Here is a 24,950-nt window from a genome sequence, read left to right on the forward strand (position 1 = left end):
AACATATTGTGATTGAAGATAACAGGAATAATCTGTGTTTTCCTCAAATTTTACAAACCAACGTTTATAGGTGATTTCTCAAATTTTACTCATGGATGGCTGGTCTGGACATAACTTTGGTTGTAAAGTTTATCTGACAACATGCACCCTGAATACCTTCACTCAGGTACTGTCTTACGGAAAACAGTTCAAAACAGATCGTATGGTCAGGCAGAGTTGAATGGCTTTTGCTGACAAACATTTGTTGTTTGCCAGATGCTTGAAAAATGTAAGCTTCAGGTGAGAAAAATATGACATTTTTGACACTTAAGAATCTTGTCTGGAGTATAATGGACACTTGAGAAAAACACTGTACATAATATATACATTAAAAATTCATTTATTAAAATCCTTTTGTGATATGCCTAAATCCTATCTCATGAGTATTTCAGTATATCATACTGGAGATTAATAATTAATAAGTCATGCTATTTTCAGGTAAAGTTCGTGTAAATAACAATAAATCATTTGCAATATGTTTTAAAGAAAACACATTTGGTGCTGTTGGACTTTGTGAAGGCTGCAAGGACTATTATGTAGAAAACACTCCTCAATGACATTGCTTTGATTCTCCATAAAATTAATTGTTAATCTAATATTTTTCATTTCCTTCTTCATTTTGTGCGGTGACAGTTGATTACCCTCTGAGTGATGAATATCCTTGCCAGTCTGTAGAACATGCTTTTACCAACTATTGTTAATAACACGCTGTAGAATTATAATGAAAGCCTTAGGAAGCAGTACCAGAGCTGTGCAAGGTATATTTTTCAAATTAAGTAGCTTGTTTTACAGAGAATGATAAACTGTAATACGTATAATAAATGAGCCTTCTGCATTATAAATAATTTAAAACATGATTCATGTGAACGTTGGATGAATTTGATACCACAGATTTAGAAGAGCAAAAATAAACACGTTTCTTAGATATTAGTTTTATGGATAGTTTATGACATAAAACAATCTGACGAACCTAACGTTCAGCCATTAATGTATAATGAAGAGCTGTATTTTTGGAATGAGCTTAGCAAACAAAATAATCAAGGTTCACCCGTTACTGGTTACTCAAACTTGATTTTATCTTCTTTATAAAGAATAAAAACAAAACACTTTAAAATCATAGGTTTTCAAATGCAGCCACCTGATCCTGGAGGGACAGTATCTGCAGACCCATATCTTGATATGATTTGTTGAATTATCAATAGATTTTCCCCCATGTTTGTACAGTAATAAATATTTCAGCAACTGTACCATTATCCTTCATGTAACTTTCAAAAGACATTATCAGGAGTGTATATTTACAGAGCTTCCTTAATAGAGAGACATTTTAAAACCACTGCTTTGATTATCCTAAGATACATCCCAGAGTACTGAAGGAGGTGGCTCGAGAAATCGTGGTCGCGTTGGTGATTATTTTCCAGAGTTCGATAGATTCGGGATCAGTTCCTGCAGATTGGAGGGTGGCTAATGTTGTACCACGTTTTAAGAAAGGTGGGAGAGAGAAAGCAGGAAATTATAGACCAGTTAGTCTGACCTCAGTGGTGGGAAAGATGCTGGAGTCAATTATAAAGGATGAAATTACGACACATCTGGCTAGTAGTAACAGGATAGGTCAGAGACAGCATGGAGTTATGAAGGGGAAATCATGCTTGACTAATCTTCTTGAATTTTTTGAGGATGTAACTCTGAAGATAGATGAGGGAGATCCAGTGGATGCAGTGTACCTGGACTTTCAGAAAGCTTTTGACAAAATCCCACATAGGAGGTTAGTGAGCAAAATTAGGGCATGGTATTGGGGGAAAAGTACTAACTTGGATTGAAAGGTGGTTGGCTGATAGGAAACAACGAGTAGTGATAAATGGCTCCATTTCAGAATGGCAGGCAGTGACTAGTGGGGTACCACAGGGATCAGTACTGGGACCGCAGCTTTTTACAATATATGTTAATGATATAGAAGATGGTATTAGTAATAACATTAGCACATTTGCTGATGATACTAAGCTGGGTGGCAGGGTGAAATGTGAGGAGGATGTTAGGACATTACAGGGTGACCTGGACAGGTTAGGTGAGTGGTCAGATGCATGGCAGATGCAGTTTAATGTGGATAAATGTATGGTTATCCACTTTGGTGGCAAGAACAGGAAGGCAGATTACTACCTAAATAGAGTCAATTTAGGTAAAGGGGCAGTACAAAGGGATCTTTGTAGTCAATGAAGGTAAGCATGCAGGTACAGCAGGTAGTGAAGAAGGCTAATAGCATGCTGGCCTTCATAACAAGAGGGATTGAGTATAGAAGCAAAGAGGTCCTTCTGCAGCTGTACAGGGCCCTGGTGAGACCACACCTGGAGTATTGTGTGCGGTTCTGGTCTCCAAATTTGAGGAAAGACATTCTGGTATTGAGGGAGTGCAGCGTAGGTTCACGAGGTCAATTCCTGGAATGGTGGGACTACCTTACACTGAAAGACTGGAACGACTGGGCTTGTATACCCTTGAGTTTAGAAGACTGAGAGGGGATCTGATTGAGACGTATAAGATTATTAAAGGGTTGGACACTCTGGAGGCAGGAAACATGTTTCCGCTGATGGGGGAGTGCCGAACCAGAGGACACAGCTTAAAAATACGGGGTAGACCATTTAGGACAGAGATGAGGAGAAACTTCTTCACCCAGAGAGTGGTGGCTGTGTGGAATGCTCTTCCCCATAGGGCAGTGGAGGCCCAGTTTCTGGATTCATTTAAGAAAGAGTTGGATAGAGCTCTTAAGGATAGTGAAATCAAGGATTATGGAGATAAGGCAGGAACAGGATACTAATTAAGGATTCATATTGAATGATGGTGCAGGCTCGAAGGGCAGAATGGCCTACTCCTGCACCTATTGTCTTTTGTCTATTTAACAGGGGACGAAACGTCTGCAACACAAATTCCCAGCTCGGCGAACAGAACAACAATGAGCACCCGAGCTACAAATCTTCTCACAAACTTTGAATATTTTATTTAAGCAAAAGAGGAGTATAGGGTCAATTTTAACCAACCCAACTGACATGATGCTGTCAACTATCCATTTCAAACCCAGGTCCATTTTGACTTCAATGGAAAATAAATCAAGTAGGATTAAAATTAATGGGTGGATGAAGTCTTCTCCAAGATATTGCTGATCACCTGTCAAACAGTGGTAGCTTTCTCTGTGAAAAGGAATGCTTTGTACAGCAGCCTCTCACCTAGCTGTTTTTGGAGATTTTCAATGTAATTGATCAAAGACTTTCTAAGTTGTCAATTTCGTTAAGGACATTCTTTCCAAGTGCACCCACCATGGTAACCCTGGACAGGTGCACATGCAAAATGGAACTTGTATATTGTTGGGAAAAAAAGAACCCAGGGTTCAAAAGGCTTTTTATGATGCCTTTTACATCAGCTCAATTGCCTTCTCACCAGACTCAAAAACTATCTCTCTATTAAAGAAGCTCTGTCAATATACACTCCTGGGTCAACTGATAATGTTCTGTGAAAGTTGGATGAGGGATAATGGTGGTACAGTTACTGAATCTTTTATTCAGTAATAGATGAGGGGCCTGCCAGGAGATTATGGTAACATCAATCTCAGGAGGTTTAACTTCCACCTGCTAAAATCTGCCTCCACGTGGCTGAGAAAAATGCTGCTGTTAGTTTCAAAATTTGGGTTTCTAAGTCTTATTCCACTGTTCTAGCAGAGTGGCAATCAAACATGATCTATCAAGCTTTGATTCTGCAGTAATTAGATGATAACTTCCTATTTTTATAGAAAAAATTTTGTGTTGGTAAAGAACAAGATCAACAGATAGTGGAAAGGGAGGGTCATAGATGTCAATGATATTTATATGTGGACTCTGAATGAAACGTCTTACTTCACTATAGACACTATGAACTGGTGAAAAAGCTTATCTCCAACAATTGATAATAAACTGTATTTTGTTTTGTGCAAGAACTCTGAAGGAAACCATTAAGGAAACTTCATTCATTAATGCAAATTAATGTCAGCTTTAGTAGGAAAGAAATTTTTATTATCCATATGTAGCCAATCAGTGTCCTTTTTTGCTCTTTCCATTCATTCAACAAAAGATGGAAGTAACTTGCAAGCAGGTTTCTGTTAATTTTGCATTATAATTGGCATTTATGAGTTTTCCACAACAAATCTCAGATGACTGTTGATTGATTGATGGATTGATTGATTTATTGTCACCAGTACCAAGGTACAGTGAAAAGCTTCGTTTACGAGCAGCACAAGCAGATCATAGTAAGCAAGACTATACACATCAACAAAGACTTAGATAGAGGCATACAGGTTAAATTGCACAGGGTGTGCACTAGGCAAGATCAGCAATTATTTGAGGTTAGAGAGTCCATTCATCAGTCTAATAACGGCCAGGAAGAAGCTGTTCCTGAATCTGCTGGTGCGTGTGTTCAGGTGTCTATATTGTCTCCTGACAGAAGAGGTTGTCGGAGGTCATTACCAGGGTACATTGAATGTTTGGTGATTTTGGCAGCCTTTCAACGGCAGTGAGCCATATAAATGGAGTCCGTGGATGGAAGGTTCACGTCCATAATGATCTGGGCTGTGCACACCACCTTCTGTCGTTTCTTATGGTCCTGGGCAGAGCAGTTGTCATGACCCTGTTGCTGCATTCTTTCCTTGGTAAGAGCCTGAACAAAATACTGTTCTTGCCCCACTGATTATGTTGAATGTTTAGGATGCAAAGTTCAACCTATGGATTGAAGACGATCCGCAATGCCCCAAAGTTTGAAACTACTAGTTTTTTTTACGTTTCCACAGAATGCACATAACTCAATTGGACTATGGAATTGTGAGATAATAAGATACGTATTTAAGAAGGAAAAATGGCTTCATTACCATCACTTTCTTTAGTTAGATGCACAATTAATGGAACATTGTGCATTTCATCCATATTTATTCATGCATTGATCTGAAACCATATTGTGGGTCACCTTAATAAACATTCCATTTCATTTATTAAGCAGTTAAAGAAATTATTAAAGTAGAAGAGAAACAAATTGCATACTATTGCATTAACAAGTCTGTTTGCTAATATCACCTAATGCGATTTTACTCTGTGCACTAACTGCAAGAAATGATAATAATCGAACTGTTAAAATATATTCAGCTCCTAATATTACACAGCATGATTTCAAGCCAATAATTTTGCAAAGAGTACAATAGGTCAATGGGCGTGGGGTTGGAGGTGATAGGTCAGAGGAGAGGTTGGAGCGGATAGGTGGGAAGGGAGATTGGCAGGTAGGACAGGTCATGAGGACTTTCATATTCATGACTAGTTAGAGAGATCTAGAATGGGGCAGAAGCTCTAACCTCATGTCAACGTTCAATGTATGTATATATATTGCTATAAATAAAACGTTTTTGCTTAAAAGACCACAACCAAGCAGCATACTTTGGGAGACAAGACATCCCCAAATGACCTTCGATAGTTTGAGCAGCTAACAACAAACTGATCTCTTAATTGAAACGCCAAACCCCTCCTCCTCCACACTTACCTGATTCTAGAATATCTTGCAATCCCAATCCTGACCACTGCTGCAATTGAGATTGCTAAGACTAGAGCTGCCAGATGATCAGACTGTCTGGCAGCAATCTGAGCCAAGACTTCAGTTTGGATGAGGGGAAGAGGACCTGACTCCTATCAAAAATAATTCTTACAATGTTAAATGCCTGTTGGCTGTAAATGAATGGTGGGATGTATTCACCACCAACTCTTTCAGTGAACTGGGGTAACATCACTATCTGTCCTCGGATTTACATTTCATGACCAGCGGATATTTTAAAAATCTTTGCAATTAATGAAATACTTTTGAAGTATAGTCACTGTTATAAGAACACAGTTTACATCCACCAGATAGGGTGTTTAGCATCCCATCCAATAGATTGCACCTGAAAAAGTGCAGCACTTTCCTTAATAATGCACTGGAGCGTTAACCTAGATCTTTGTGCTCAAGTCCTGGAGAGGGCCTCATAACTACAATTTGATTGCTGAGAAAGACGAGTGTCGTAAACATGCCACAAATAATACACAAGCAATGAGATGCCACAGTTGTAATACTTAATTTTCTGCGTCAGAGGATTTTGCAGTAGCTAATAATTATCAAATTATTAAACAGCTCTTAGACTGAAAAAGAGAAGATTCTTATAAGTTTTGCTCCTGTCTATCATGTAAATACCAGCAACAATGTGCCATTTAACTAATAAGATCTGGAACTCAATGTCAATCTCAGTAATGGTGACCATGAAATGATCATTGACTGTCATGGAAAGCCATCTGGTTCATTAATACTTTTCAGAGAAGGAAACTACCATCCTTACCTGATCTGATTTACATATGATTCCACATTTAGAGTAATGTGGTTGTCTTTTAACTGCTATCTGAAATGACCTGGTACACCACTCAGGTCATGGACAACTAGAGATTGGCAATTTTTGCTGGTCTTGCCAGCAGCACCTACAACCCAAGAGAGTTTAAAACAATTATTCTAATTATGAGACAGACAATGAGAAGCTGATAGCATAGAGGCACAGTTAGTCAGTTGATTTTGAATTCACGCTGAACTTAACCATTCATCTACTCTTTGCCTGAAGTTGCCGTCACAATAAATAATGGTGAAGTATTTCATCATGAGTTTGTTGGGAAAACTTGGATCATAGTGTTAGAAAAAACCTAAATCACAAAACAAAACATTTTGAGCCTATTGTGACACAATTGGTACAAAGATTTGTCAGAAGTGAAATGGCTAAAGTGGGAATGGGGAGGTCACTTAATTTAAATGATACTTTTTTTTTAAGGATTTCCTTATATTTCTAGACATAGTTAAGCAAACCTCTACAGACAATGATAACCAGGAATTGTGATGTAAGAATATTTCTTATCTCAAAGTTTATCACTAAGATCATCACGAGTAGCTTGTTGAGTTTCATATTGACGATAACTGTTGCCACCAATTCTATTCACATCTTTTATTTCCTGTTCAATAAATTTATTTGGCCAATAACATCCAAATCTAGTTGTGACATTCCACTGCCTTTGTCAGTCAAACAAGGTCACCCAAAAGGCACTGAGAAAGGAAAAACAACAACTAAAGAAGGTTTATGTTTGATTCTTGAAAACATTAAATTTGCCTGGATACCTATGGAATTTAGAATGTTGGCTTTCTTTGTGACAAAGGGAGAACACTTTCAACTACAAAATAGTTTGTAATACAGAAACTAAAAACAAATACATAACAAAAAGGCAGTAGATCTCAGACCCATGTTATGTTCCTCTTGCTCAATGTGGGAGCTCGTGGACACAGCTAATGTTCTTAACCCTTCACGTGCAAGGAGTGCATCCAGTTGCAGCTCTTGTTAGACTGCATGACAGCAATGGAGCTGTGAATGAACTCATTTTGGAGCATACATGATGCTGATGGGAGCGTGGATAGCACATTTACTGAATTGGTCACATCACAATTCAGGATTGCTGAGAGAGAAAGGGAATGAGTGACCAAAAGGCAGAGAAAGAGCAGGAAGGCAGTGCAGGTGTCCCCTGTGGTCATCTCCCTCCGAAACAGGTGTATTGTATTGGATACTGTTAGGGGAGATAGTTCACCAGGAGAAGGCAGCAGTAGCCAAGTTCATGGCACCGTGGCTGGCTCTGCTGTTCAGAAGGGCAGGAAAAAGAGGGAAGGGCTGTAGTTATAGGGCATTCAATCATAATGGAAATAGATAGGTATATCTGTGGTCAAAAAAGAGACTCCCGAATAGCATGTTGCCTCCCAGGTGCACAAGTCAGGGATGTTGCAGATCGACTGCAGAAAATTCTCAAGTGGGAGGGTGAACAGCCAGTTGTTGTGGTGCATGTTGGTACCAATGATATAGGTAAAAAACAGAATGAGGTCCGATACGAAGATTTAGGGAGTTAGGAACCAAGTTAAAAAGTAAGACCTTAGAGGTAGTAATCTCAGGATTGCTACCAGTGCCACGTGCTAGTCCGAGTGGGAATGATAGAATATTCAGGATCAATGCGTGGCTTGAGAGATGACGCAGGAGGGAACGTTTCAGATTTTTGGGACATTGGGACTGGTTCTGGGGGAGGTGGGACTATTACAAATTGGATGGTCTACACCTGGGCTGGACTGGAACTAATGGCCTTGGGGGTGCTTTTGCTAATCCTGTTGGGGAGGGTTTAAACTAATGTGGCAGGGGGATGGGAACCAAATGAGGAGGTCAGTGGATAGTAAGGAGGTAGTAACTAAAGCCTGTAAGGAACTAGATAATGAAGTCAGTGTGACTAAGGGGAAGAATAAGCAGGAAGTGGAGGGTGAACACAGAGGGACTGGTGGTCTGAGGTGCATTTGTTTTAATGCAAGAAGTATAGTAGTAAGGCAGATGAACTTAGGGCTTGGATTAGTACATAGCAGTATGACGTGATTGCTATTACTGAGAATCGGTTGAGGGAAGAGCAGGATTGGCAACTAAATACCCCAGATATTAATGCTTTAGGCAGGATAGAGAGGGAGGTATAAGGGGTGGAGGTGTTGCATTACTAGTCAAAGAAAATATCACAGCTGTGCTGAAGGAGGGCACAATGGAGGACTCATGCAGTGAGGCAATATGGGCAAAGTTCAGAAATAGGAAGATTGCGGTAACAATGTTGGAATTGTACTACAGGCCTCCCAACAGATAGGAGGTACAAATATGTGGAGAAATCATAGAAAGATGAAGGAGCAACAAGGTGGTGGAGATAGGAAATTTTAGCTTTCCCAACATTGACTGGAATTCACTTAGTATAAGAGGTCAGGATGGAGCAGAATTTGAGAGGAGCATCCAAGAGGGTTTTCTAGAGCAGTATGTAAGTAATCCAACTCGGGAAGGGGCCATACTGCATGTGGTGTTAGAAATGAGCCCGGCCAGGTGAGCGAAGTTTCAGTGGGGGATTACTTTGGGAATAGTGATGTTAAGTTTTAGAACACTCGTAGATAAAGATGAAAGTGGTCCTAAAGGAAGACATTTCTAAATTGGGGGAAGACCAACTACACCAAAATTCAGCAGTTCATGGGGAATATCGATTGTGAGCAGCCATTTGAAGGGAAATCCACATTTGAAAAGTGGGAGGCTTTTAAAGAGAGGTTAATTAGAGTTCAGGAGAAATATGTTCCTGTGAAAATGAGGGATTGAAATGGCAAGATTAGGGAACCATGGATGACAGGTGAAATTGTGAGATTAGCTAAGAGGAAAAAGGATGCGTACATAAGGTCTAGGTGACTGAAGAAGACAAAGCTTTGCATGAATATCAGGAATGTAGTACCAATCTGAAACAAGGAATTAAGAGGGCTAAAAGGGAGCATGAGATATCATTAGCGAGCAGGGTTAAGAGAAACCCGAAAGCCTTTCATTCATATATAAGGAGCAAGAGGATTACTAGGGAAAAGGTTGGCCGATTCAAGGGCAAAGGAGGAACGATATGAGTGGAGTCAGAGAAAATGAGTGAGATTCTTGATGTACTTTGCATCGGTATTCACTGAGGAGAGGGAAATGGCAGATGTTGAGGTTAGGGATAGATCTTGGAGTCCTCTAGGTTGAGTCAGCATAAGGAGGGAGGAAGTGTTGTGTATTCTAAAAGGCATTAAGGCAGACAAGTCCCAGGTCCAGATAGAATCTATCCTAGCTTACGGAGGGAAGCAAGAGGAAATAGCTGGGGCTTTAACAGATATCTTTGCAGCATCCTTGAAAACTGGGGAGGTCCCAGAGGACTGGAGAATTGCTAATGTTGTCCCCTTGTTTAAGAAGGGTAGCAGGGATAATCCAGGTAATTATAGACCTGTGAGCCTGACGTCAGTAGTCAGAAAGCTGACTGGATAAGATAGTAAGGGATAGCATATATACCCATTTGGAAGAAAATGCACTTATCAGTAATGGGCAGCATCATTTTGTGCAGGGAAGGTCATGTTTTACAAACCTAATAGAAGTCTTTGAAGAGGTGACAAAGTTGATTGATGAAGGAAGGGATGTAGATATCATATACATGGACTTTAGTAAGGCATTTGATAAGGTTCCCCATGGTAGGCTGATGGAGAAAGTGAAGATTCATGGTGTGCAGGGTGTTCTAGCTAGATGGATAGAGAACTGGTTGGGCAACAGGAGACAGAGAATAGTAGTGGAAGGCAGTTTCTCAAAATGTAGACCTGTGACCAGTGGTGGGACCACTGTTGTTTGTGATATACATAAATGATTTGGGGGAAGGTGCAGGTTGCCTCATTAGCAAGTTTGTAGATGACACTAAGATTAGTGGAGTAGCAGATCGTGAAGGGGACTGTCAGAGAATACAGCAGAATATAGATAGATTGGAGAGTTGGGCAGAGAAATTGCAGATAGAGTTCAATCTGGACAAATGCAAGGTGATGCATTTTGGAAGATGCAATTCCAGAGAGTACTATACAGTAAATGGAAAAGTCCTGGGGAAAATTGATGTACAGAGAGATCTGGATATTCAGGTCCATTGTTCCCTGAAGGTGGCAACGCAGATCTATAGAGTGATCAAGAAAACATACAGCATGCTTTCCTTCATCGGATGAGGTATTGAGCACAAGTGTTGGCAGTCATGTTACAGTTGTATAAGACTTTGGTTCGGCCACATTTAGAATACTGCATACAGTTCTAGTCACCACATTACCAAAAGGATGTGGATACTTTGGAGAGAGTGCAGAGGAGGTTCATTAGGATGTTGCCTGGTATGGACAGTGCTAACTATGAGGAGAGGTTGATTAGATTAGGATTATTTTCATTGGAAAGAAGGATGCTGAGGGGGGAATCTGATCGAGGCCTACAAAATCATTAGAGGTGTAGACAGGGTGGATACCCAGGTGGACAACTCAAATACTAGGGGTCACGAGTTCAAAGTGAGAGGGGAAAAGTTTAGGGGAGATATACGTAGAAAGATCTTCACACAGTGGATGGTGGGTGCTTGGAGTGCACTGCCAGCGGAGGTGGTAGGGGCAGGAACGATAGCGTCATTTAAGATGTACCCAGACAGATACATGAATGGGCAGGGAGCAAAAGGATACAGATTCTTAGAAAATAGATGGCTGACTTAGATAGAGAATCTGGATCGGCGCAGGCTTGGAGGGCTGAAGGGCCTGTTCCTGTGATGTAATGTTCTTTGTTCCAAAATGTAAAGTACAATAGCCTAAAAAAACCCGAGGTAGCATACATAAATTCAAAGGTTTGATAGGAAATTTGTGAATTAATAAAATTTCAACCAATTATGGTAAATAACTTGAAACAAAAGAGGAACCTAGTCACACAGTAGACACGAATACCTATAAGCTATAAACATATGCATGGATATCAACCTTCTTCCATAGATAGCCTGCTTCATGGTATCAATATTTACAGACAAATGAAGCGGGGTGCTCAACATTTTATTATTAAGCAATGATATACAGGTATGCAGGTAATGCCTGACTTTAACATAAAATTGCAATGTTCCATCCTGCTTTTAAGAACATTTGCTTTCAATTTTTGTCTATATAAATCACAAATTTGTTACCTGAATCAAGATTTATTTCCACAAAAGTATGTTCAAATCCAACATCAATAAAACTTACATTGCAACATTTTACTAAAAATACAGATTTTAGAACTTAAAGCTTAATTAGATTGCAAATGATCAACAATACTGTCCATTTATGAAATGTACTGTATCCTAACACTGAATTCTCTCAAACCAAGAAGTGATACACTTTAATGTTAAATTATCATAGACAATTTGGAATGCATAATCTAAAATGACAATCCATTACAGTACAGGATGACTATTTTTTAGTGCTGTACTTCAGACAATATTAAAAACATCAAAAGTATTTCACTTTATGCAAAGCACTTTGAGATGTTTCAAAAGGTATAAGATATCGTATTATCACAAGTCTTTGTTGCTGATCTTTTCTGATATACAATACATTGCTGTGATGTGCTTGAAAAATGAAATTGAGGATATAATGGAGGAGCTTGTGTGCCCATAAGCATGATTTATTTCATGCTTTATATACATATTTTAAATGAGCTTTAAGTTACCTCACACGTTTAATTAAAGAATATACTGGATTAGGTTTAATGTTAGAAACAAGAATGTCCAAATATCACAAAATGTTGTCAAAATATGAGCAGAGGTAAAAGTATCAATAGAAACTAACAGGTGTAATGAGCTCAAATTCATTTTTAATCTTCCAGTACAAGAAATATTTTTGAAACAAAATATATTTTTATTTACTATTTGAGTTGCAACTGTATCATCTTTGATGATTCAATTGATAAGTTAGACGAGGAAATTGTACTGTTCATGGCTAAATACATGATGCGTAATGTATCTTCAATTCAGAACATGTTTTCAAGTTTGGAAAAATAACAGTATAATATTTTAAATTATTGACGTGACACTAATTTGGAGGAAGCTAAATATATGAATGCGTGTGATTTCCATTAAGCTCAGTTCTGAAAGCTATAAGAAGCTTGACTAGCAGAATTCATTAAACAGGTTGAAGAAAATCCACCCCCACCTCCCCCCCCCAAAAAAAACATTCTCAGTTCATTGGATGATGAATTACTGCACAAAAACAAACAAACAGTCTTTTTATGGACACATTGCTGGATGCACTAATACTTTTTTTTTAATTTACCCAGAGGCTGATGACATCTTTGCTCGATGAAGGTACAATGAGGCAAAACTTCTGCAATATTTATTCATATGTGGACCATAGAAATCATTTCAAAATAGCTATTTTGTTTCCTCAACTAATGCTAGCTACTCATCCTGAGGTTCAGTTCTCTTAGGCAATGGTAGCCTTCCAGGGTACCTGGCCTAAGATCTCTAGTCGTCAATAGAGAGCTTAGATATTGATTATCTTCAGGATATTTGACCATTCATTCACAGTGTGAGAGGTATCACTGTCAGACACGGTCTTGTCTTCTCCTGATCAATCTTTATGAATGGACTCTCTACTCTGATTCACTGAGTAGCAAGAAATCTGGGTCAAATATTTTACATAATCTTCCTTTCTCTGGGGACATTGTAACTATCTGTAGTGCCACACTGTTTTTCCTGCTAGCATGCACTAACTGATTGTCAACCAGAATCTAAACATAAGTTTCCCTTGCCTGTAATATTCTGCACCACAAATAAACTCTACATTAACCCACAAGGTCAGTAGGAAGCTCCATTGTTGTCGAATTGTACAAACATGCATATACTCTATAAAACAAATTTGAAATTAAAATTGGTAATTTGTTAAAATAGGTTATTTTATTATTTATGAAAACACGAACTACAGCTTTGGAACAAACTGTTTGCCTACTTTTCAGCATCTCAATTTTCAAGAACTAGAATCTTGATAAAGAAATCACCTTATCAAGATTGGCAATTATCCAAGAAGATTTGAATTATTGAAGTTAGACTTTTGTTTTTAAATACATTTAGGACAATAAAGGATCATTTCCTATGTGTACTATTTATGAAAGTGCTCAATCTGTGACAAAAGGTAAAATTTATGAATGATAAAATATGATTAATTGCTTCCGAGCTGTTAAGTGGACAAGCACCTGTTCAAGGTTCTCCAGCCAGCCAACCATATGATGAATGGATACAGAATATCATAAGGTAAATTCATCTTACTTCAGGATGGGAGAGAGAGAAACAGGAGGAAGATGCAAACTGACACTTCAAGCAGCAAAAGCTAAGTAATCAGGCTGCAATAATACAAGTAGAACTCATAACCAAAGTAAAGCAGTCGATTCTCTGGCTGTTTACTCATATACCCACACTGTTGAATCAGAATTGTTACAACACACAGTGCTTTTATGATTATAATTACTTGAAAATATTGAATTGACATGATTAGGATGGATTTATGAACCATGTGGAAACACTTCTAGGTTTGAGAAGAGTACCTCCTTTCACTCTGGTTATTGGAAAACATGACAGTATTATATTCAGTGCAAGAGTTCAGTAAGTGCATGTGTGAACTCCAGCAGAGGTTGCTATTAAGTTAATATTCCTTATGTTTGTCAGCTAGACACCATTACTACAGTGATACAAAATGAATATTGCTGCCTTGGAGGCTAAATTTGCAGGTTGCCAACCTCAACTGAAGTTCAGATTCACCTATTTAACCATTTTACTCTGAAAGCACTCCACAGCTCACAGCTTTAAGGTGTAAAAAAAAAGGTGAGACATTCTTAATTACTTTGCTCTTACTTTTCAAACACTTTGCCATTGCACTAGCTGCTTGGACAGAGTGGGACTTTCAACGATGTCATTTCACTCCGAATGCATTTTCCTGACCAGGACGAGTGGGAGTTGGAGAAATCAGCTGAATAATTTATACTTTTCATTTAGTACAATTAAGTATCAGAGCTTAATGACGATTGATGTGCCTCAAGAATTTTTACTGCAATAATTATCAAACCACTGGACAATCAGAGGAAAATCCCAGATGTAATATATGCAGGGCACTATAGTTATCCAGACTTTCCTTTTGTTAATAACGAAGAAGATTAACTTTCACAATTTCACCTTTATCAAGAATGAAAATATTATATATACACCAGTGAAAAACACAAGTCAATAATACCTTTTTGTGATGATTTCGTCAATTATTTTTATCCATTCATGGGACATTGGAGTCACTGGTTGGCCCAGCACTTATTGTCCATCCCTAGTCACCTTTGTGAAGATGGCAATGAGCTGCCTTCTTGAAGTGCTGCAGTTGATATGCTGTAGGTAGACCAACTATGCTGTTAGGGAGGACATTCTAGGATTTTGACCCAATGACATTGAAGGAACAGTGATATATTTCAAGGATTCAATAATGGTGATTGTACTGAATGTCAAGAGGTGATGGATAAATTCTCTCTTGTTGGAAATGGTCATTGCCTGGCACTTGTGTGATGTAAATGTTACTTGCCACTTGTCAACCCAAGCCTGGATACTGTTGAGATCTTATTGCTTTTGGACATAGACAGCTTCAGTATTTGAAGAGTTGCAAATGGTGCTGAACACTCTGGAGTCATCAACAAACATTCCCACTTCTGATCATATGATCAGTTCATTGATGAAGCAACTGAAGATGGTGGGCCAAGAACATTACCGAGGAACTCCTGCAGAGGTGTCCTGGAGCTGGGATGACTGTCCTTCAACAACCGGAACCATCTTACATTGTGCCAAGTATGACATTGACCAGAGGTGAGTATTCTCTGATTACCTAGGCGAAGGTGAGGACTGCAAATGCTGAAGATTAGAGTCAAGAGTGTGGTGCTGGAAAAAGCACAGCAGGTCAGGCAACATCCGAGGAGCAGGAAAATAAACATTTTGGGCAAAAGCCCTTCATCAGAAATGAGACTGGGAGCCTCGGGGATGGAGAGATAAATGGGAGGGGGTGGGGCTGGGGGGGAAGGTAGCTGAGAATGCAATAGGTAGTCCGATGTATAATGGAGGATGGTGGGATGTAAGGTGAGGATCGGCGGTGGGAAGGGGTTTCTGTCCTTTTTGTGGTTGGAGGGGTGGGGTTTGAGGACGAAGGTGCGGGACGTGGATGGGATGCACTGGAGAGCATCATCAACCATGCGAGGGGGAAAATTGCGGTCTTTGAAGGAGGCCATCTGATGTGTTCTCTGGTGGAACAGTTCCTTCTGGGAGCAGATGCAGTGGAGGAGGAGGAGGAATTGGGAATACGGGATAGCACTTTTGCAGGAGGCAGGGTGGGAGGAGGCGTAGTCCAGACAGCTATGGGAGTAAATGGGTTTGTAGAAAATGTCCGTGTTGAGTTGGTCACTGTTGATGGAGATGGGGAGGTCCAGGAAGGGGAGGTGTCTGAGATGGTCCAGGTGAATTTAAGGTCGGGGTGGAATGTGTTGGTGAAGTTGATGCTCCTCGTGGGAGCACGATGTGGCACCGATGCAGTCATCAATGTAGCAGAGGAAGAGGTGGGGAATGGTGCCGGTGTAATTCCGGAAGATAGACTGTCTATGGTGAAGATGAGGTTTTGCCTCCTACCCAAGGCCCACAAGCCTGATTATCCTGGCTGACCCGTCGTCTCAGCCTGCTCCTGCCCACTAAATTCACTTCCACATACCTCGATACTGTCCTATACTCCCTGGTCCAGGACTCCCCACCTTCGTTCAGGACACCACCCACACCCTCCACCTCCTCCAAGACAGAACCCCCATGGTCCTCACCTTCCAGCACACCAACCTCTGTATACATCACATCATCCGCCGCCATTTCCACCACATACAAACGGACCCCACCGCCAGGAATGTATTGCCCTACCCACCCCTATCCACTTTCTGTAAAGACCATTCCCTCCGCGGTTACCTTGTCAGGTCCACCCCAAAAACTCACCCTCTCCTCCCGGCACCTTCCCCTGGTTTGTTTCCCTGGCCCCCAATGCTTCAGGTTCACCATGGCCATGTCTCTCTACACCTCCATCCGCCATGACCAGGGGGCCTCCAAGCCCTCCATTGCTTCCTCTCCCGACATCCCCATCAGTACCCTTCCACTGACACACTAATTTGTTTGGCTGAATAATTTCTCCTTTGAATCCTCCCACTTCCTCCAGATGAAAGGGGTAGCCATGGGCACCCGCATGGGCCCAGCTATGCCTGCCTCATATTGGCTATGTGGAGGGTGAACAGTTCATCCACTTTACCAACAATTCCACCCCAACCTTAAATTCACCTGGACCATCTGAGACACATAGTGGGCGGCACGATGGCACAGTGGTTAGCACTGCTGCCTCACAGCACCAGAGATCCGGGTTCAATTCCCGCCTCAGGCGACTAACTGTGTGGAGTTTGCACGTTCTCCCCGTGTCTGCGTGGGTTTCCTCCCACAGTCCAAAGATGTGCAGGTCAGGTGAATTGGCCATGCTAAATTGCTCATAGTGTTAGGTAAGGGGTAAATGTAGGGGTATGGGTGGGTTGCGCTTCGGCAGGACGGTGTGGACTTGTTGGGCCAAAGGGCCTGTTTCCACACTGTAAGTAATCTAATCTAATCCCTCCTCTTCCTGGACCTCTCCATCTAATCAACACTGACATTTTCTACAAGTCCACCGACTCCCACTGCTATCTTGACTACACCTCCTCCCAGCATCCCTCCTGCAAAAATGCTATCCTTTACTCCCAGTTCTTCCACCTCAGCTGCGTCTGCTCCCAGGGAGGCCAGTTCCACCACAGAACACACCTGATGGCCTCCTTCTTTAAAGACCGTAATTTCTCCTCCCATGTGGTTGATGATGTCCTCCAGTGTATCTCATCCGCTTCCCGCATCTCCGCCCTCGAACCCCACACCTCCAACCACAACAACGACAGAACCCCCATGGTCCTCACCTTCCAGTACACCAACCTCTGTATACATCACATCATCCACCGCCATTTCCACCACATACAAACGGACCCCACCACCAGGAATGTATTTCCCTACCCACCCCTATCCACTTTCTGTAAAGACCACCCCCTCCGCGGTTACCTTGTTAGGTCCACGTCCCCCCCCAAAAACTCACCCTCTCCTCCCGGAACCTTCCCCTGCCACCACAGGAATTGCAAAACCTGCATCCACACCTCCTCCCCCACCTTCGTCCAAAGCCCCAAAGGAGCCTTCCACATCCATCAAAGTTTCACCTGCACTTCCACACGTCATTTATTGTATCTATTGCTCCCGATGCGGTCTCCTCGACCTTGGGGAGACTGGATGCCTACTTGCAAAGCACTTCAGAAAACATCTCCGAGACACCAGCACCAACCAATTCCACCACCTGTGGCTGAACACTTCAACTCCCTCTCCCATTCTGGCAAGACATGCAGGTCCTGGGCCTCCTCCATCGCCACTCCCTTACCACTGATGCCTGGAGGAAGAAAGCCTCATCTTCTGCCTCAGGACCCTCCAACCCCATGGAATCAATGTGGATTTCACCAGTTTCCTGACTTCCCCTCCACCCACCTTATCACAGTTCGAATCTTCCAGCTCAGCACTGCCCTCATGACCTATTCTATGTATCCATCTTCCTTCCCACCCATCCGCTCGACCCTCTTCTCGGACCTATCATCATTACCCCACCTTCATCCACCTGTTGTACTCTTAGCTACCTTCCCCCCCCCCCAGCCCCACCTCCCTCCCATTTATCTCTCCACCTCAAGGCTCCCAGCCTCATTCCCGATGAAGGACTTTTGAAATGTTGAATTTCTTTTCCTGATTACCATTGACACCAGTGTTGCTACAGCTCCTTGATGTCATTCTCTGTCAAATGCAGCCTTGATGTTAAGGCTTGTCACTCTCACCTCACCTTATGAATTCAGCTCTTTTGTCCATGTTTGGACCAAGGTAGAAATGAACAGGAACAGAGTGGTCCTGGCACAATCCAAACTAGGCATCAGTGAGCTGAATTTGCTGCACATGTGCTTCTTGATAGTATTGTTGAAGACATCATCCATACCTTTACTGATGATTGAGAGTAGACTAATGTGGCAGGAATTGGTCAGATTGAACTTGCCCTGCTTTTTGCATACGGGACAGACCTGGGCAATTTCTTCCATGGTTAGGTAGATGCCAGCATTGTAGTTGTTCTGGAATGACTTGGCTAGGAGTGCGGCAGGGTCTGAACCACCAGTCTTCAGAACATTTGCTAGAATTATCTCAGGGTGCAAAGTCTTTGCAATATCCAATATTTCCAACTATTCCTTGATATAATGTGAAGAGAATTAAAGTGGCTGAAGACTGGGATTCGTGATAATGGGGACCTCTGGAGAAGGCTAAAATGGATCATCCACTTGGCACTGTTGGCTGAAGATTGTTGAAATGCTTCGGCATTATTTTTGCACTGATGTGTTAAGGATGGAGATTGATGAGACTTGAATTGCTACATCTGTTGAAGTTGGTCCCATTTGGCACAGTGATGGTGCTACACAATGATAAAGGGCATTCTCAACGTGAAGATGGGACTTTATCTCCACAAGTGGTAATCACTCTTACTGATACCGTAATGGACAGTTGCAATTGCAGCAGGCAGAACCTGATGTCCTGAGGTTCAGAATGAATGTTGAGAACTCCTAGGGGAATTCCCTCCCACCTGTTGCCACCTTTGCTGGGTGTGAAATACCTCAAAATAGTGTGGCCTTGTCTGAGACATTATGTGTAAAGCATGATCCTCCATGACTATGTCATAGTCATTGACATTTATTTTGGTAATAGCTCCCAAATGTTAATAAGGATGACTTTGCAGGGCTGATAGGGCAGCATTTGCTGTTGTCATTTCTGGTACTTTAGTCAATGCTAGGTGTCCCATCAGTCTCGGTCCTTCTCCCCACCCCCCCCCCCCTTCCATTGGTTAATAGTCCTGGGCTTTGACTCCTGATTTTTTAAGTTGGATTCAAATTCGACCATCTGCCTTGAGGGAATTTGAAATTTGGACCAGAACATTACTTGGATACCTGGATTACTAGTCAAGTGACAATACCATCTCTTGCCCCCAGACAGCTATTAAATATTTGCATTTTAAGAAGTTGGGCATTAAATCACCACCCTTTCATTATTAACCAGTTTGCTCAATAGTAGATGGCCACAGGTTAATTTTATTTATGATTTTTTAAAAAATCAAAACTGATAGCTTAGTATGATAAAAACAAAATGTTTGGATTTAATTCCTTACATATTCGCTCATGCAAATCATTCAAAACTATAATTACAGCTTACCTTCTTATGTGAATATTTTAGAGATAAGGTATGCAGGAAAGCATGACGACTAGTGTGTGGTTTTATACACAAATCAATGGAATTATAAAGAACCCTGAAAACACCATTAAAAATTCTGGTTTATTCAAATGTTGTAAACAAAGTGAAAACTATTGTTGAGAAAGACCAATTTAAACTGCATCGTTTTAAAGAGTGAGGTCTGTCAAAATTGGTGCCATTTTTAAACAAAGATGAATGAACCTCACTCCAATGAGTAGGAGCAATAGGTCTGCAATTTAGAACAGTTCTTAATATGCATTTGTGCAGACAGAAAGATCAGTCTTCTTTGCTATCACTTCTCATTCAGCCTCATCACATTGATGATGTCCTATAGCAGTCATACAATCGATTAGCTGTGTTTTTGCCCAGTTTGTGCTGAAGGGTAATTGTAATGATTGCGAAAACAAGACCTACTAGGCTCTACATAAGCGAATTAAACATCTTTGCTTATGCTACAGTGATTTTCAAATACGTTTCCTTTTCTGTTAATATCGAGAACTGGAATTTTAATTTTTTAGGCTTTTGTGATAGGATGTGCTCACATAGTAAATACATGTACAATGAATCCAATTAACGCTAAAAGGAGGAAATTGCCAGTTAACCATTAATGACTTGCTACATTACGTGATGTGGGTTTCAAAATTTCAGATTAAGCACTGAAATACATCACAAGCACCATTAAATGTTCTTGTAATCGAAGAGGGAAGTGAAATTGGAAAATAGCTAGCCATTTACAAAATTTGATAAGAGTTAAGAAATTATGTGGGAAATTAATTGGCCATCTTCATAAATGTAGTGAGTTGGATGTCCCCACCTCCAGCCGTAAATTGAAGGTACAAATTTCCCGCCAGATAAATGCATTTTGTTGAAAAATGCTCGTGGCAGTTGGAAAGGAATACCAGTCAAAGAAGCAGCAGCACAATGTTTACCCACCAAGCACAGGAGAATGAGAGAGGCGATTGCACAGCCGAAGGAACTAGGTTTCACACCATTAGTTAAGTGACAGAATGAGAGATGAGCAACTTTGTCTCTGCTGTAGCGACAAAGAGGCAAAATGAAGCAGCTTCCGATTTGAAGAAACTTCATACTCGGCCTTAGTGCGATAGATACAGTCATTTGCACATTTTTATTTGCGTTAAAACTGTTGAAGAATGTGTGCAAGATGCACATCTGCAAATCTCCAGATGCCACTCAAGGGACTCTTCTGCCTGTGAACACGCAGTGGAAATGAGCAAGTCACACGGGATACACAAGTACACAGGTTTGTAAGCAGACAGCAGGAGTTTCTGCGGGTGCTTGGGTTCTGGGTCATTCGGATCTTTGATCATTTTTGTGTCAAGGTGATTTCGCTTTCCTCGCATTACAGCAGTACAATCTCGCCTTCAAACTGCAAATCAGCGCAGTGTGCCCTGGGGAACGACTGCATGTTGTCCTACATCCCGGGGCCCTGGGGGTCATTTACAGTCTCGACATTGTGACGACCCTGTTGCAGTGCAATAAAACGTTTCCATAACCGGCTGTTGTATTTATCCTACTGTATGTACTAAACAACATACTTAAACGCAATTTGACACATTTAACCCTCCCTCCCAACTGAAATAATATTCTCTGATAATCACGGTAATTTTGATGTTATATTTTCCTGTGATATAGCACCTGCACTTCTGAGACAAAAAAAATTCTGATTGTACAAACAGAAAGCAAGCTTGAGTTGATTTATTTATAAACCGCTGAACAATCTCTGCCCTGATAGGTTGCCGGATAGTTTTTTTTCCAGACACCCATACAGTCCAACTCCCTTGTCAATAGTTGCAAGATATTTATCGTCCGTAAAAAAAACCGCCCCACCGTTTTTCATCTTGTTCATTGCTCTTAACACTGGCCTAATTCGGGATCAGATGGAATGCACTCCTTGCTTTATTTTGGCCCGGGGATGGTTAGGGTTTATGTCCCATCAAGAGTGTGGAATGTGCATTTGTGCAGAAAGCAAAATACTGCAGCTGTTGGGAATCTGACAATGAACCCGCCAGTACTGGAAAGAGCAGGACAAGGCAGAGGGAGGGATAGAAGGTCATTGTTGGGCAGCACCGAGATGTCAATCATTTGAAGAATGAGCAACGAAACTCTGCCAGATTTTGTGTGTTTTTTTTTAAAAGCGGCTTGCAAGTAAGTTTTCAATGCGATGATCTAAACAGCTTGACACATTTGTTTTAAGTAGGGCGGACGCACTTCACACCCCATGATTCTTTGGTACTTGCTAAATGTTCAGTGATGTCGAGAACTTCCGAATTGGCGCATTAAACACAGCAGCTTCGCCAGCAACAGTCAGCAATCAAAAGCTGCTGGCGAATGAATCCTCCGAGCTTTAAAACTGCACCTCAACAGTCAATGGGGCTGGTTCGTTCAAATGTTAAGTCCTACCGCAGTGTATGCACAGCACATGCTCCCATGAATCTTTAATTACTGCAAACAGATCTGACTTTCGAGAATAGAATATACTTTTGTGCCGGGATGGCCCCAGAAGGAAGGCAAACAGGAAGTAAAGGCGAGGGAAGAGTGTCGGGGGGGGGGGGGGAAGAACGAGGGTGACAGAATGAAATTGAAGAATGAAAGGAGAGAGAGCGAGAGAAAACTTTGGGGTTTGCATTATTAAGGACACCCCACATTGCAGCCTTTCATTGTCTGTCAGAAGCGATTTGGCGCTTTAAAAAAAAAGCCGGGATAGACCCAATTAAAATAGGAAAAAGGTCACTTAAAGGATTGTTATATCCTAGACCGAGCTCTGGAAAATTAAAGAACTGTCAAAAAGAAACAAATCATCTCCAATTGGTGGGACACACAAGAGGGCAGTGGAAATGAATGGGACACGGATAGCCAGTGGCCGGTTAGGTTTAGCTGAGAGTCTGCACCAGATCAATTAGGGTTTGCACTGACAGTGTTCTCTGTCTCCCTGTCAGCCTTTATCTCTCCCTGTCTTTCCATCCAGGCAGGGAGACACGTCTGACCAGAGCAAGAGATGACAGTAGGGACACAGCTGCCGTCCCACATATTATTCCTGCTGACCTGGAGGGGACACACACGCACCGATCGCATCCCACCCCGCGTTCGGGGGAAAGGTGGGAAGCGGTGTGGGCAGCGGTTATTTTCAAAAGACAGCGCAACAAAGTGCTTCGAGATCTGTTTACTAATGAGCGAGGACCTTGCAACAACCGCAGAGTCTGTAAAATAAAAAAAAGGAGGACGCGTCGGAGCCAATCTGCAAACGTAGCCGAGACATTTTTCATCGGCACTACAGCTGGTAGAGTCCAGCATAGCTCCGATTGTGCACAAACTATAATACTCCGTGATACGAGGGGAAAAAAACTCATCTAAATATAGCGAACTGTAGATTTCCGATGTCTGCATGACATAAAAGTTCCACCAATAGAAATAAAAACCATATCGATTCGATACATTACACCTGTCATACACACAGTCAGAAAGCTACATCTTTTAATATCACTGCTGTATATCGGACTGAACAGCTCGTTTCATTGCTACGTGTATGTTACAAGATGCTTGGACTCTACACGAAGTTGATATCTGGGGAAATTTAGAGTTAACGGTTTTCATTTAGTTTCCCCCTGCCATAGTTAGCAGCAACAGCTGATAACTTTTATTTTGTTTAATTTCAATGCTTTGGACCAAAATAAAGAATGGCGGGGGGCGGGGGGAACAGCTTGTATCAACTGTACTCACAAGCATTGGTCACTGAGAAACTGTTGGAAGACTCGAGGTTGTCGACATGTGGAGTGAGAGCGAAAGGCGCTTCGGAGATGTTAGGGTTGGTGTTGTGAAGGTAAATCCCGAACCGAAAGGCGCTATTTTCCTGATCTGTACTTCTTGCGAACAGTCCGCCTGTACAGAAGTAAAAAAAATCACATTGACTTGTGCCGCATAAACCTCGCTTTTCACTCGCTGCCTCAGACGATAGCACGGTACAGAGAGACGCTTACATCAAGATGAGAACGTTTCAGTTACATTTTATTTACTTAGATGTGATTTAATAAAACTCAAGCAGGTTAACTTTCTTTTAGGATTAAGGCAAATCCCTTTTAAACAGCACCAATTACAAGGGACTTGCTTTATTTTTGAGCACATTAAAGTCGCGATCCATGATCTTAGCAGCAGCAGTCGATGTGAAGTTCTTATGTACATTTCTGCACTAGGCAGGAGTTGCTTACCTATTTGGACATTGCTGGGGAAAGCGCCCAAGGCTACACCAAAAAGCACGTTGAGTAACGGAAAGACATACTGCAGGAAAGGTCGTCCCATTTTCTCCCTGATTTCAGTTCCTTAAAACCGACTTCAAACAGGCAAGAGCACCGCTTTGGATGTAAATCCCACTCGCCCCCTTCCCTGCTCCCCCCTCTCTCTCTCTCTGTTCAAAACGCTTCAGTTATGAGCCAGGCGAGGATAAAATATTCTGCCAGAGGAAAATCGGACTATTTCACACTGGCAAAGATGGTGGTGAAGTGAGGCGGGGATTTGAACATGCGCCTCCAATTGGAGCGGCGGGGGAATATTGATCAAACTTGATCTGACGTTGAATTAAGCAGCATCTCTTAACATCCCTGCAACTGCAGAGCGGCTGCAAAGCTCAAGTACTGTGCTGGCGTTTGTCAACAGCACGATGTGCTGAATAGAAAACACAACCCTCACGTGTACTCGAAGCTTAAGAGAGATATCGCTGCGCTTTATTTTAAACCTGAGAGTCACTTATCTCAAAGCTAACAGAAACCAAAAGCGAACTTTGCATTGAATTCGGAATCGTGCCTGTACGCTTTGAAAAGTCATAGTGGGCAGAATCTGGGAGATTTGTTGTGAAGTTTAAACATCACGTCTGTTTTCAATGAAACAAAGAAATGCACAGGACTGGTAAAGAAGACCCATCAGAAACAAAATGAGGAATTTTGTAAAGAGACAGTTTTGGCGTGTTAATTGTTTCATGTTGAATGATTCAGCGACAACAACAGCCTGCATTTATATAGCCTGTTTAGCATATCAAACAGCCCCAAGGCCATTCGCAAATCCAAAACGCATATGGAGATATTCAGGGCAGGT

General features: G+C 41.5%; 1 protein-coding gene across 7 annotated transcripts in view; it reads right to left on the bottom strand.

Annotated features, from left to right (window-relative positions):
* gria3b (glutamate receptor, ionotropic, AMPA 3b) overlaps positions 1-24,477 on the bottom strand; it is a 340,234-nt gene extending 315,757 nt beyond the window's left edge. For 3 of the 7 annotated variants that reach the window (XR_006313803.1, XM_043704895.1, XM_043704894.1), the window contains exons 1-2: positions 24,071-24,476; positions 23,586-23,744 (exon numbers count right to left, since the gene is read on the bottom strand). Coding sequence is in view for 6 of the 7 variants with exons in the window: in XM_043704895.1 (XP_043560830.1) it covers positions 23,586-23,744; positions 24,071-24,161 (250 nt within the window). In the remaining variant the exon portion in view is untranslated. Of the gene's footprint in view, positions 1-23,585; positions 23,745-24,070 lie in introns of all 7 variants that reach the window. The other 4 variants (XM_043704898.1, XM_043704897.1, XM_043704896.1 and 1 more) reach the window with 2 other exon arrangements.
* Positions 24,478-24,950: the final 473 nt, after the last annotated feature.

Source organism: Chiloscyllium plagiosum, chromosome 15 (assembly GCF_004010195.1).
Source record: "Chiloscyllium plagiosum isolate BGI_BamShark_2017 chromosome 15, ASM401019v2, whole genome shotgun sequence".
NCBI lineage: Eukaryota > Metazoa > Chordata > Chondrichthyes > Orectolobiformes > Hemiscylliidae > Chiloscyllium > Chiloscyllium plagiosum.